The sequence below is a fragment of the Moschus berezovskii genome, chromosome 9 (genome assembly GCF_049115385.1).
Source record: "Moschus berezovskii isolate FMDL1 chromosome 9, NW_MosBer_1.0, whole genome shotgun sequence".
Taxonomy (NCBI): domain Eukaryota; kingdom Metazoa; phylum Chordata; class Mammalia; order Artiodactyla; family Moschidae; genus Moschus; species Moschus berezovskii.
In genome coordinates this window covers 85032633-85047377 of record NC_142468.1, presented here as the reverse complement: position 1 = coordinate 85047377, position 14745 = coordinate 85032633, and the positions used below count along the sequence as shown (strand labels likewise).

General features: G+C 43.3%; 1 protein-coding gene across 1 annotated transcript in view; it reads left to right on the top strand.

Moving 5' to 3' along the window:
* Positions 1–9617, top strand: part of ARSB (arylsulfatase B) — a 172061-nt gene extending 162444 nt beyond the window's left edge. Inside the window, exons 7-8 of the mRNA XM_055435619.2 lie at positions 5808–5930; positions 7016–9617. Coding sequence (XP_055291594.2) covers positions 5808–5930; positions 7016–7281 — 389 coding nt within the window. The 3' untranslated portion in view covers positions 7282–9617. The remainder of the gene's footprint in view (positions 1–5807; positions 5931–7015) is intronic.
* Positions 9618–14745: the final 5128 nt, after the last annotated feature.

The window sequence follows — 14745 nt, the reverse complement described above, 5'->3', positions numbered from 1 at the left end:
AATAATTTGCCTCCAATAAAAAATAAATTAATTACAAAGAAAAAAAAGAACACAATGCTTTCTTATCACTTAGTTGTTAATAATAATAAGTATTTTCTGAATCTGGGCTTCCCTAGTGTCTCAGTTGGTAAAGAATTGACGTGCAAAGCAGGAGACCCGGGTTTGATCCCTAGGTCAGGAAGATCCCCTGAAGAAGGAAATGGCAACCCAGTGCTCTTGCCTGGAGAATTCCATGGACAGAGGAGCCGGCAGGCTATAGTCCATGGAGTCACAAAGAGTCAGATAGGACTGTGAGACTCACTTTCACTTTTACTTTTCAGATCTGGATCTAGTCAAACTATGTCAGAAAAATTCTGCAAGTCATTAACATTCTAAGAAATCTCTGCTTCTTTTGCTTCAAGTGCATTTAATACACTGTCAATTTAATAATGAAGACACCAATTTAATAATTCAATACTTCTACGTATATAGATACAAAAGTCCTCAACAAAATACTAGCAACTAGAATTCAGCAACACATAAAGAGGATTATACAACATGACCAAGTGGGTTCATCCCAGGAATGTAATGATAGTTTAACAGCTAAAATCGATTAATGTAACATAGCATATTAATAGGCTAGAGGACAAAAAATATTTAGAAATCTCAGATGCAGAAAAGGACTTTTGGCAAATGTCATACTTTTTCTGGATAGAAACACTAAAACTGTGAATAAAAGGGGACCTTACTCAATGTGATAGAGCATCTACCAAAAAAAAAAAAAAAACCCTATAGCTAGCATCCTACTGAATGGTGAAAGATTGAATATTTTACCCTAAGATCAGGAATAAGACAAGGATGTTGGCTTTCGCCATTTGTTTCGGCATTAAATTGAGATTCCAACAGGGCAATTGGGTAAGAAAAGAAATAAGGCATTCAGATTGACACGGGAGAAGTAACACTATGCATGTCTGTAAATGACATGCTGCTGCTGCTGCTGCTAAGTCGCTTCAGTCATGTCTGACTCTGTGCTACCACATAGATGGAAGCCCACCAGGCTCCCCCGTCCCTGGGATTCTCCAGGCAAGAACACTGGAGTGGGTTGCCATTTCCTTCTCCAATGCATGAAAGTGAAAAGTGAAAGTGAAGTCGCTCAGTCATGTCCGACTCTTAGCGACCCCATGGACTGCAGCCTACCAGGCTCCTCCATCCATGGGATTTTCCAGGTAACAGTGCTGGAGTGGGGTGCCATGATTGTATTTAAAAAATCCCAAGGAGTCAACTAAAAGACTCCTAAAACTAATAAACAGGTTCTACAAGGTTTCACAGTAGAAGAGCAATGTACACCAATCAGCTGTATTTCTATACAGTAGCAATGAACAGATCAAACATGAAATTAAGAAAATAGTTCATTTGCAATAGCATTGAAAAGAATGAAATACTTTGGAGTAAATTTAAGAAAAGAAGTACAAAAGCTATATTCCGAAAACTGTTAAGCACTTAAAGAAGACCTAAATAAATGAAAAGATATCCCATGTTCATGGATTAGAAGACAATATATTAAGGTGGCAATAATCCCCACATTGATTTATGAGTTTAATACACTTCCTAACAAAATCCCAGCTGACTCTTGGCGGATTATTGATTAAACTGATCCTCAAATGCATTTAAAAAAATTTTTTTCAAGAGACTCAGAATAACCAAATCAATTATGGAGAAACAAACAAAAACATTGAACTACTCATACCTCCTGATTTCAAAACTTACTACAAATAATTATGATAATCAAGATACTGACTTAGGAATGTAGACATATAGATAAGTGGAAGAGAATTGAGAGTCTGGAAATAAACTCTTACATTTACAGTCAACTGATTTTCAACAAGAGTGTCAAAAGCATTAATTAGGGAAGTAATAGTCTCTTGAACAAGTGGTGCTGATACGCCGGATATTCACATGCAAAAGAATGAAACTGAACCCCTACCTCTCACCATATATAAATATAATGCAAAGTGAATCAAAGATCTAAACAGAAGTACTCAACTATAAACTCTTAAAAGATAATATAGATATAAATCTTCATGACCTTGGATGAAGCAATGATTTCCTAGATATGACACCAAAGCATAACCTGTACAGTAGAAATTAGATAAATTGGGATTCATTAAAATTTAAACCTTTTGTGCCTCAAAAAACACCATCAAGAAAGTGAAAAAGACAATCCATAGAATGGGAGAAAATATTTGCACCTGATGAGGGACTTGTATCTGGACTATATAAAGAACTTTTACAACTAAATAATGAAAGGATCTGACTACACTTTCCCCAAAAAAATACAAGGGGCCAACAAACACATGAAAAGATGCTCAACTTTATTAGTCATCAGGGAGATGCAAATCCAAACCATAATGAGATAAAACATCATACCCAATAGGCTGTAACAAAAGACAGGCAGTAATAAGTGTTGACAAATATATGGGCAAATCGAAACCCTCATACACTGCCAGAGGGACATAACATGGTGGATATGTTTTCAAGCAACCTCAGATCCTGTAGTATTGTAGTCTTTACTCTTGAAAAAAAATCTGGGTATAAGTGGACCCATGCATGTCAAACCCATATTGTGAAGGGTCAACGCTAATAGCAAAAATAAGTAAAATAACCTAAATTCCTATTAAAGAGGAATGCATAAATAAAATGTGCTGTTTTATGTAGTGAAATAGGAAATAATTAAAAGGAATAAACATACATATACATAAATACATAGTCTCTGAGCTCTAGAAAACACAGTAGTGGATAAAAAAGTCAAGTTGTAAAATAGATACAGCATAACATACATATACATTTCTAAAGTATAGACTACCAGTGTTATTCATTGACACACGTGTCTTTAAATGGCTAAAAGACCCGCTGAAGTCGTGAAAGCTGCAGCCATTGGGGTAATGGCTGAAGAGACTGGGATTGAAGATGGAGAAAAGGAATCTGTCACTTCATCTTCATTGTACTACTTCTCTAATTAAAAGAAAAAAGCAGATATGACAAAATGTTAATATTTATTCATTCTGAGTGACAGCTCACAGGGTGCTCATTATATTCTTCTTTGTACTTTGCTTTTGGTTTAATTTCTCCCAATGAATCAAACTTAAGGAGATAACAGCATCTTTTGTCATTTAGTCTTAGACTTATTTATTGTTTAGGTATTTTACGTTCCTGTTTGTTTTAAAAAGTAAATGTATATAAGTATAGCTGAGATAGCTACATTTCCTTCCTTTGTTTATGTTCACAAAGCATACTCATTTTATTTAACATTCTTTGCTATCAGAATGTGGTTTTTATATACAAACTTGTGAGCAGTAGATTATGAGAGCTCACAGTTCTACCACAGTCTGTATATTAAGAATATACTTCCTGTGGTGTGTGTGTGTGTGTGTGTGTGTGTGTGTGTGTTTAGTCGTGTCCAACTCATTGTGACCCCTGGACCATAGCCCGCCAAGCTTCTCTGTCCATGGAATTTACAGTCAAGCGGACACGACTGAGCGACTGAACTGAACTGAGACATCCTCACGAGAAGGCAACGGCACCCCCCTCCAATACTCTTGCCTGGAAAATCCCATGGATGGAGGAGCCTGGTGGGCTGCAGTCCATGGGGTCTCTAAGAGTCGGATATGACTGAGCGACTTCACTTTCACTTTTCACTTTCATGCATTGGAGAAGGAAATGGCAACCCACTCTGGTGTTCTTGCCTGGAGAATCCCAGGGACGGAGGAGCCTGGTGGGTTCCCGTCTATGGGGTCACACAGAGTCGGACACGACTGAAGTGCCTGAGCAGCAGACATCCTCACACACCTCGATCTCTGGAAGCATCCATTTGTATTGAAGCCAGCATCAGTTCAGTTCAGTTCAGTCGCTCAGTCGTGTCTGACTCTTTGCAACCCCATGAACCACAGCACGCCAGGCCTCCCTGTCCATCACCAACTCCCGGAGTTCACTCAAACTCATGTCCATCGAGTCGGTGATGCCATCCAGCCATCTCATTCTCTGTCGTCCCCGTCTCCTCCTACCCCCAATCCCTCCCAGCATGAAGCCAGCATAGCCATGAGCAAACAGAGAAAGAAGAAGTCCAAAAGAGTTCCTCTTTGGTGCTGGTGGTTTGTTGGAGCTGACTGTTAGACTGAAGGTCTGAAACCACCAGTGTTTATTGGCTCAGTCTGCAGGACCCCTCTCCAGTGTCATCGCCACAGTTCTGACAAAAGGGTGGGACTCTCTGCCTTTTCCACCAGTGACAGTGTTCCCCGCATTAAACCGCATACAGCACGGAGTCCCGCTCAGGCAGGGTGGAGGGCACTCTCACAGCCCGTTATCACACAAAGGTGATGCTGGGCAGATGGTGGCGAGGGTGCCTTTACAGACACATCACCCACTACAATGCTTAGGCATCGGATGGGAAGTCTGGCAGACTTTGGAGGTGCACCCCAGGTAATTGCTGTGACCATGTTTGAAAAGTAACAGATAAATGTGGATTTAAAGCAGACTAATAATTACACAGTTAAGTGTTAAGGTGAGATGTTTGAACATGCACAGGTAGGAGAGGGGGGACCTCCATACCTTACCTTTGGGGATTCACCAGGGTCTTCAACTGGAGTGGAACTCAGGTCTCTCGCTGCACCTTATTTGTTCCTCCCCACATGCAGGAGCAGGAGGAAGTTATCTAAAAGAAGGAAATGAGCATGCTCAATTTGGACCCTTTTGTCTGTCTAATTTTAGAGCCAGCTTGTCCCCAGGATATATGTCAATACACAAGGGTCAGTTATTAGCATGGCCTCCCTGCCACATATCTGAAGCTGTGTTCTTTTCAACCAGCTTTATCAGTAACAAAGGCCATATGTTATGTTTAGCTCCGTCTGTCTGGCCTCTTACCCATCAATTGGTTCCAAACTCAAGAGGGAAAGAGGGAGCAGGTACTATCAAGTGTCCCCCTCCCCCACCACAACCTGATGATCAATTAATATAAAACCTCAAGAGTATAAATTAATATAATCCATGATATCAGTGGGGTACAGTATAGGTAGCACAGTAGTAAAGAATCCGCCTGCCAATGCAAGAGACACAGGAGACGCTGGTTCGATCCCTGGGTTGGGAAGATCCCCTAAAGAAGGTAATGGCAACCCCCTCCAGTATTCTTGCCTGGAGAATCCCATGGACAGAGGAGCCTGATAGGGTACAGTCCATGGGGTCACAAGGTATCTGATATGACTGAGCGTACATGACCACATGACATCAACCAATTATATATATATATATATATATACACCAGAATGATCTTATCTGAATAGTTAGCTGAGCATTGCTCACTTACTTTTAGATTTCATAAGTGGGGTTAAAAACTTGAGACAGACTCCATTAAGATGTACATTTTATAATGTATCTTATTATCTACATAGGTATACAAGTGTACACAGATTTATTTAACTCAATCATGCAATAGCAAAAACCAAAGATAGCAAAAAAATACAACCCTGCATGCTGTCACAGTACACAGGTCTGCAAATGGCCATCTGTACATTGGCAGAACACAGTGGTTTTAAGGTTGAATTAGTGTTCTAATCTCTTTGGGATTTCCTTTATATCTGTGGTGGTTTATGACCGATGTTTCACGTAACTTGAGCTCTCTGTTTATGTTTAATAGAAGATTCATTCCTGTGGCAGGATACACATTTACGCTCCAGTGTTGAATAAAAGCTACTGTTCTGCAAGAGGGATATAAAACGTTGATTTATAATGACACTTTCCAATAACAGTGATCTAATTCTTCCAAACCCTCTCCCCAGGTCCTGGGAACAGCATGGCTCTGGCCGAGGATTATTCTTCCCTTCTGGAATATTCAGCCTTCAACACATCTATCCATGCTGCCATTAGACACCAGAACTGGAAGCTGCTCACGGGCTACCCAGGTAGAAGGCTCAGCATCTCCCACCAGAACAGTTGGGAGATTGTCCAAAGAATAGCTGCCTTTTGCAGAACACCATCTCTGGACTGCTGAATGAGAGGGAGGGGTATAATCTCGTCCTACCTTTTAAAAAATTAGGAACTAACTGTTGAGTTGGCAGTTGGGCAGGGGGAGGCTTCCCAGGTGGTGCTAGTGGTAAAGAACCCACCTGCCAGTGCGGAAGATATAAGACACATGGATTCAACCCCTGGTTGGGGAAGATCCCTGGAGGAGGGCATGGAAACCCACTCCAGTATTCTTGCCTGGAGAATCCCATGGACAGAGAAGCCTGGCGGGCTACAGTCCATGGGTTCACAAAGAGTCAGACATGACTGAAGCGACCTAGCACATGTAGAGGTCAGGGGAGGCTGAAAGGAAGAAACACAGCTTTAGGACTTCGTGGAAAATGAGGATTTCGGATACACATGGCCGGCAAGCACGATACATCTAGCTGGCAAAGACAGTCTCTGAAAGTGACATCTTCAGCCAAGGCTATAGTGGGGAAAAGGAGTTGCTTCCCCTGAGCACATTCTTTAGAGGTGACATCTTTTAAATATATTTATGGTATGTGGTTTGATGGTTAAGACTGATGCAATTAAGCAATTGTTTATAATGAGGCCCTTTTTGATGTTTACGGCAAGACAGTCCTTCATTGTTTGTGACTGTCCCATATGTTGTAAGACATTTTAGCATCCCTGGCCCGTGACTCCTAAATGACAGTTTTACCCACCCCAAGCACCACCCCCAAGTTCACTGTGACAATTAACCCCGCTACACACACACATATACACACATACATATGCACACACACACACATGCATGCTCTTTCCTGGAAGCCCCAGCCCCACTGTGAAGCAGTGAGACATGTTGGGTTAAAGCCCCAGAAGTCAGAGTCTGAGACAAATCTAGACATGGCATCAGGGGCCACGTTTTTTTTTAATGGTGTCCATACCCACAACCCAGCTCAACCTTACCCCGAGACTCCTTCCTTCAAGACAGACCCTACCTGCGCTGCTTCTCCTCCAATAAACTGTCGTGTTTCTTTGCCAGGCTGCGGCCACTGGTTCCCCCCACCATCTCAGCACAACGTGTCTGTGATACTCTCATCAGACCCGCCAGCCAAGACCCTCTGGCTCTTTGACATTGACCGGGACCCCGAGGAAAGGCACGACCTGTCCAGAGAGCATCCCCACCTCGTCAGGAAGCTGCTTTCCCGCCTGCAGTTCTACCAGAAACACTCGGTGCCCGCGTACTTCCCGGCACAGGACCCCCGCTGTGACCCCAAGGCCACTGGGGCCTGGGGCCCTTGGGTGTAGGATTTCCGGCAGCCTGGAGGGCAGCTTGAAAGCCTCTCTGTTTGCAAGTTGGACTCCAGGCTTTTACTCGTGTGATTCTTGTCTTGTTTGTTCTCCCAGCCTGGGTTCCCCTGGCCCTGCTCTTGCTCCTAAACCACACCAAGTAGTCTAATTTCAACCCTTAGTGCAGTTGAGGTGCTGATAAAATCTGAACACTGATGCTGTTGGCTGGGGTGTGTGTCCAGAGGAGAGGGTGGCTGGGTTCACCCTCCCTTTTCTGAGCTGCGGGATTGCTGGGAATTTGACTTAAAAGAGGAAGTTACTGAGTCTTGGAGGCTGGAGCAGCTGGTTCTTTTTGCCTCACAAGTCAGATGTTAGATTTCCCTCTGCACTAGCCGGGTTTTATTGGAGTGACTCACGTTTCTTGTAACAAATGAAAGGGTTAGACAGTCATTAATGGTTCTGTTGGCCACGGGTTCTCCCTGCCTGTGAGAGATCCTGTTCAGGCATCCCCTGTGAATAACCCGCCTTGGTTCACCCCTCGCTCACGCATCTCATCACTCACCTCATCACTCATCCTGTCATGGAGCATAAGGCTCATTTCATTATTAACATGAGTTTGGCAATATGCCTATTCCTTAGTTTTGGGCTTTACGATTAAGAAATGTGTTTTTATCCCACAGGTTTTCCCAACCGTTGCTCATCTTGTCTGGACTGCCGGCTACCCCCACGCCCTTTGTGGTTCTTTTTCTGCCCTTTCTTCTGATTCGGGCATCCTGAGCCTGGGAAGGCTGCTTTGCTTCTACACTGTGAGCACCACTGGTCTCTGCTGAGGCCTGCCTTCCTTCTGCCCCTGACCCTGAAGCTAGAGCTCTACCTAGAGAGACAGCGAGTCTACTAGCTCTGTGGGCATGTTCATGGCAGTACTTGGGTCTCTGTCATCTGCTTGGAGATGTTTTTTTTCTAGTTGCATGGAGTTTATTCTCATGACTGTGGCTAAGTGTCAAAATATATTTAGTTGCACTGTTCTTCCCTAGAAGTGAGGAGAAACCTTGGGAAAGGATAATATTGTCCTGAGATGATGCAAGTAGTAGGCAGTTTGAAAGAGGAAATGGCCAGCATGTGGGATACTGGACCTCGATAACACAAAAGAAGGCATAGGCATGTTTCTCTTATTTTCTCAGTTTTACTGCTTGTATTGAGGTTGGGGGAAGAGGATACACAGTTTGAACTTCCAGCTCTTTCTCAGCCCCACCAATGTCCTACTAACATGAACCAGTCCAGATGCACTTCAAAGAGTGTCAAACTCAGGAAAATGTGGCCACAATCTACATACCCTTTTTTTTGCATTAACTCTACTGTTTCATTCAGCGCTTATCTCCAGGCCTGGATCAATGCCCACTGTGTGGAGGGCACTCAGTACACCTTTTTAAAAAATGAGTGAGTGGATGAACGAATGAGTAAGTGAGAAAGTCTTACATCAGGGAAGATGCTAGTTTAATGAGCCGAGTACTGGGCTGAATATACATGTCTTCCGGCCGTCACTTTTCTGTTCTCAGGCTGCCCTCCTGGGGCAGGAGCACAGTGCACATATCTGGGCAGTCCAGGACACCGTGGTGAAGTTGTGATGCCTTCCAGAGGGAGAAGGGTAAGAAATATGCCTGCTGAAGGGACTCTTCTGCTAATGATCCTCAGTTCTTGTCTGCAGCGGATATTGGAAGCTAAAACCACCAAATAATACAATATAGGTCATGGCACAGCCATCCTTCAGTTCAGCAGCAATAGCCTCTGGAGACAACTCGTTTGTGTTAAAAAAAGATGAATGGAAAGAAACGGTGCTAGAACTAATGTCACCTGTGACCAGCCTGTACCCCACGCCTGGGCTGGCATGCAGCTGGCCAAAATGCTTCTAACTCACTCCCAAGCCTGTGGCAGATATTATGAATAACTGAGCCCAGTGTTCCTTCTGGACCCTCCTAACCCCAGGGTGGAGGTACTGTTAATGCTATAAGATTGGAGGCCATCACTACATGATACCCGTTCTCCCCTCCTGCTGTCCTCCCAACAGCTGTTCCCAATCCTAGGTCCTTGATTTCTGTGTACCGTGCAGATGTTCTGCCCTCGATGGACTCAAAAGGAATTTTAAAGACCGGTTTTTTGGTAAAACTTTTACCTGAGATCTTATGTTATCCATAATAGAACGTCATTGGGTTTTTTTATTCTGTACAGGAATTCATAGGTTGTCACTCGAAGTATTAACAGTGTTTCTTTCCGATTTGGTTTACCTATGGTTTTGTTTATTTAATTTTCTTTTTACTACCTGATTACTCCAGATGTAGGGGACAAAAAATCAAATTTATCTTTGAAAATGTGTCAGCCGTGAGTATGGGGTTTCCATTTGGGAGATGGAAAGGTTCTGGAGCCAGATAGTAGTAATGGTTGTACAACATCGTGAATGAACTTGATGCCTCTGAATTGTACTTTAAATGATTTGAATGATAAATTTTAAGTTGTATAATTTTTAACCACAATTCCAAAACTGTGTTGACCTGTTTTGTATCATGTGAATTTTCACTGAAAAAAGCTATTAAATAAATATAACAAAAAATATCAGAACTGGAAAAAGATGTGTCCATCATTGCCTCCAAAGACACACAATATCCTATTTTATCCTATATAATTGGAGGGAGGTCAAGAGAGGGTAGGAGTAAATATAAAGTGATAATAAGGGAATGTATTAGTTTCCTATTGCTGTATAATAAGTTACCCCCAAATTTAACAGCTTAAAACAATGAAGATTTGTTATGTTCAACATTATATGAGAGTCAGAAGTTTAGGAGTGGTTTACCTGGGTGATTCTGGCTCAGGGTCTCTCATGGAATCATATTCAAGCAATTGTCCAAGGTGACATTCCTCTGAGTGGATCACAACAATCTGTGGAAAATTCTTGAAGAGGGAATGACAGACCACCTTACCTGCCTCCTGAGAAACCTGTATGCAGGTCAACATAGAACCAGATATGGAACAACAGACTAATCAAAATTGGGAAAGGAGTATGTCAAGACTGTTTATTGTCCCCCTGCTTATTTAACTTCTATTCAGAATACATCATGCAAAATGCCAGGCTGGATGAATCACAAGCTGGAATCAAGATTTCCAGGAGGAATAGCAACAACCTCAGATATGCAGATGACACCACCCTAATGGCAAAAAGCAAAGAGGAACTAAACAGCCTCTTGATAAGGGTGAAAGAGGAGAGTGAAAATGCTAAAACTCAGCATTCAGAAAACTAAGATCATAGCATCCAATCCCATCACTTCATGGCAAATAGATGGGGAAAAAGTGGAAAAAAATGACAGACTTTATTCTCTTGGGCTCCAAAATCACTGCAGATGGTAGCCGTGAAATTAAAAGATGCTTGCTCCTTGGAAGAAAAGCTATGACCAACATAGACAGCATATTAAAAAGCAGAGACATCACTTTGCTGACAAAGGTCCATATAGTCAGAGCTATGTTTCTTCCAGTAGTCATGAATGGATGGGAGAGTTGGATCATATAGAAGGCTGAGTGCTAAAAAATTGATGCTTTTGTGGTGCTGAGAAGACTTGAGAGTCCCTTGGTCAGCAAGGAGATCAAACCAGTCCATCCTAAAGGAGATCAGCCCTTTAGGATATTCATTTGAAGGAATGATGCTGAAGTTCCAATACTTTGGCCACCTGATGCAAAAAGCTACTCTGATGCTGGGAAAGATTGAAGACAGGAGGAGAAGGGGATGACAGAGGATGAGATGGTTGGATGGCTTCACTGACTCAATGGACATGAATCTGAACAAGCTCCAGGAGATGGTGAAGGACAGGGAAGTCTGGTGTGCTGCAGTCTGTGGGGTCGCAAAGAGTTGGACATAACTGAGCAACTGAACAATAGTCCTCTGAAGGCTTGACTGGACTTGGAGAACCCACTTCCAACATGACTCACTCACAAGGCTCTTGGCTAGAGGCCTCATTTCCCTGCTCTGTGGGCCTTTCCATGGGCTGAGTTATATCCTCACACATGGTAGCAAGCTTCAAGCAGAACCAGAAATCCAAAGAGAGAAAGAAGGAACTGCAGTACCTTTTATAACCTGGTCTCCAAAAGCGTGCACCATCTCCAACTTTTTTCAATTCCTTAAAAACGAGTCACAAAGTTCAACCCATACACAGAAGAAGAGAATTAGGCTCTGCCTCTTAAAAGAAGTGTTAGAATTTATGGATACATTCCACACCACTACAGATAACAGAGGAGAATGGGCACAGGTAGCTTCCTGGGGAATAAATTGTCTAATCAAGTCCACATGCATTTGTCAAATGCTGCTGTTTGAAGAGAAAGAGTAGAAAAAACGTTCGACTTTGCTCTTTTGTGAAAGAATGACCATGGACAACTCACCAAAACTTTTCTGTGCCTCAGTTTTCTCCTGGTGACATGATGGGTTGGAGTAGATAATCCCTAACTTCTCTTATACCCCTAGTGTCCAGAACAATGCCTGGCACAGAGATGTTCAATAAATGTCAGTTGATTGACTGTCAGCTGACTGAATTCTAATGCAGGGTGAGAAATAATAGTGCTAAAATTAGCCTGAGCTGTGCTCAGTCTTTGAGAAAAGAACTAATCTGGTAATGAAAGGCAGCTCAGTGTTTTCCTTGTGGGGGAAGGATACTGACTAGGGAGGGAAAACCTGAACCTTTTTAGGAATCGAAAAATTCTCTGTATCTTGATCTAGTGGTCTTTCCATGAGTGTATCCATACGTAAAAATTCACTGAGAGGTATTGTATGCTTGATGCACTTTATGGTTTATATGTTACTCGTAATTTAAAAGTACTTTATAACAAAAATATCTGCCCTTAGAGCACAAGGCTCACTACCTACTTACCTCCTAAGTTACCATAATGTACCTGGAACATACACACATTTGTTAAAAAAAGAAAAAGAAAAAGAAAAACCAACATTCTAAGTGCTTCGAGGAAATCTACTATTTGTAGAAGACTTTTGTGAATCCTTTTGAAAACACAAATTTAGGATTTTTTATTTACAGAACTTAAATACATCGATTTAGATTTCCTAACTAAAAAGCCTCTTGATGAAAGTGAAAGAGGAGAGTGAAAAAGTTGGCTTGAAGCTCAACATTCAGAAAACAAAGATCATGGCATCTGGTCCCATCACTTCATGGGAAATAGATGGGGAAACAGTGGAAACAGTGTCAGACTTTAATTTTGGGGCTCCAAAATCACTGCAGATGCTGATTGCAGCCAGGAAATTAAAAGACGCTTACTCCTTGGAAGGAAAGTTATGACCAACCTAGATAGCATATTAAAAAGCAGAGACATTACTTTGCCAACCAAGGTCTGTCAGGTCAAGGCTGTGGTTTTTCCAGTGGTCATGTATGGATGTGAGAGTTGGACTGTGAAGAAAGCTGATTGCCGAAGAATTGATGCTTTTGAACTGTGGCGCTGGAGAAGACTCTTGAGAGTCCCTTGGACTGCAAGGAGATCCAACCAGTCCATTCTAAAGGAGATCAATCCTGGGTGTTCATTGGAAGGACTGATGCTAAAGCTGAAACTCCAATACTTTGGCCTCCTCATGTGAAGAGTTGACTCACTGGAAAAGACTCTGATGCTTGGAGAGATTGGGGGCAGGAGGAGAAGAGGACCACGGAGAATGAGATGGCTGGATGGCATCACCGACTCGATGGACATGAGTTTGAGTGAACTCCGGGAGTTGGTGATGGACAGGAAGGCCTGGCGTGCTGTGATTCATGGGGTGGCAAAGAGTCAGACACGACTGAGTGACTGAACTGAACTGAACTGAAACTGACCTTTGCTACTCATGTTTTCCTGAAGTCCTGACACCCCGGGATCGGTGCTGGGGGAGGCAGGTAGAGACCAGGAAATGGCACAGACTGAGGGTGTGACCTCTGCCCCAAGGGGCTTATCATTGTATTCTGTAGTACCAGGTTATCTCCAGCTCAACAATTTTTAAGAAAATTCCAGCCAATGCTAAATGTATTCAAGTAGTAATTATCCTTCCCAATCACTGCTTAAGCTTTAAAATCTATTTTTGTCCAAGCGCAGAAGAGTTTCACTTTGGTAGATTGGTTCCTTTTCAGGCCACTGGGAGAGCAGCCTGCTCACTCTGTCTTCGGCCCTTACTGATCATGGGAGCACGTGGGTTTGACTGACATATGCACCTGCCACACACCTTTCACCTTTGCCCTGTCGCCGTGGGTGCCACCCATCAGGTGACACAAAGCAGAGGAGGAGAGCAGGGCTCACACTGTCCTGGGCCTGATGTCAGGGCTCTGTGACCATCAGGAACCTGAAGAGACAGCTTCATTCCCAAACTAATTCACTCAGGGTATCAATCACTGAGCTTAAGATATTTCCTTTATTATTTTTCTGATAATCTTCATTTTAATCCCATTAGCAAAGTATAGATGATCTCAGAATTGTTATCCTAAAGGAGCATAACTTGCCCTCCTCCCTCCTTCTCTGGGTCTCAACAGAGGGCCTGGACACAGAGGGGCTAGTGTGCTGTCAATCACATCACAAGGTAGGCTGCTGCTGCTGCTAAGTCACTTCAGTCGTGTCCGACTCTGTGTGACCCCATAGACGGAAGCCCACCAGGCTCTCCCGTCCCTGGGATTCTCCAGGCAAGAACACTGGAGTGAGTTGCCATTTCCTTCTCCAATGTGTGAAAGTGAAAAGTGAAAGTGAAGTCGCTCAGTCGTGTCCGACCCTTAGCGACCCCAGGGACTGCAGCCTACCAGGCTCCTCCATCCATGGGATTTTCTAGGCAATAGTACTGGAGTGGCTTGCCATTGCCTTCTCCGACAAGGTAGGCACCAGCCTCTTATTCACACCAGGGTCTTGCAGAGCCGAGCAGAGGGAATAAACATAAACACACATGCGCCACCCCTCCGCGATGAACAGGACTGACTGTATTTTTATTTACATTAAATGAATCAAGTCAAAGCTTAGATTGCCCTTGTGCCAGGATGTTGTAGTTCTTGTTGCTGGGCTCATTCACTTCCGCACTGTGATATCTACTGGAGGCCGGGACCAGGGCAGCTGATGGCAGCAGGGTGGTGCGGGGGCAATGAATCAGACCCCATTCCCAGGAAGCTCACCCACTGGGGAGCACAGGCGGGAGCCCAGCAGACAGGAAGAGGACGGGGTCCTGGGCAGGCCGAAGGGAACTGGAGGGGCTCAGAGTCAGAGGCAGTGCTCCTCTGTGCCCAGCAAGGGAATTCATTTGGCCTTAAATGTGTGCTTCTTGTTTTTGTTCCACTCATGAGAGCAGTGAATTTGCTCTATATTAACTATATTTACACTTGATTAGAGGAGCCCTGATCTGCTAGGGAAAGTGCTGGTTTGGTATGAAAACATCATTTTGGGGGCTTCACAAGAGGGTATCTGGTTTTTCCTGGTTCTTAAGTTAGGGCTTGAATGAAA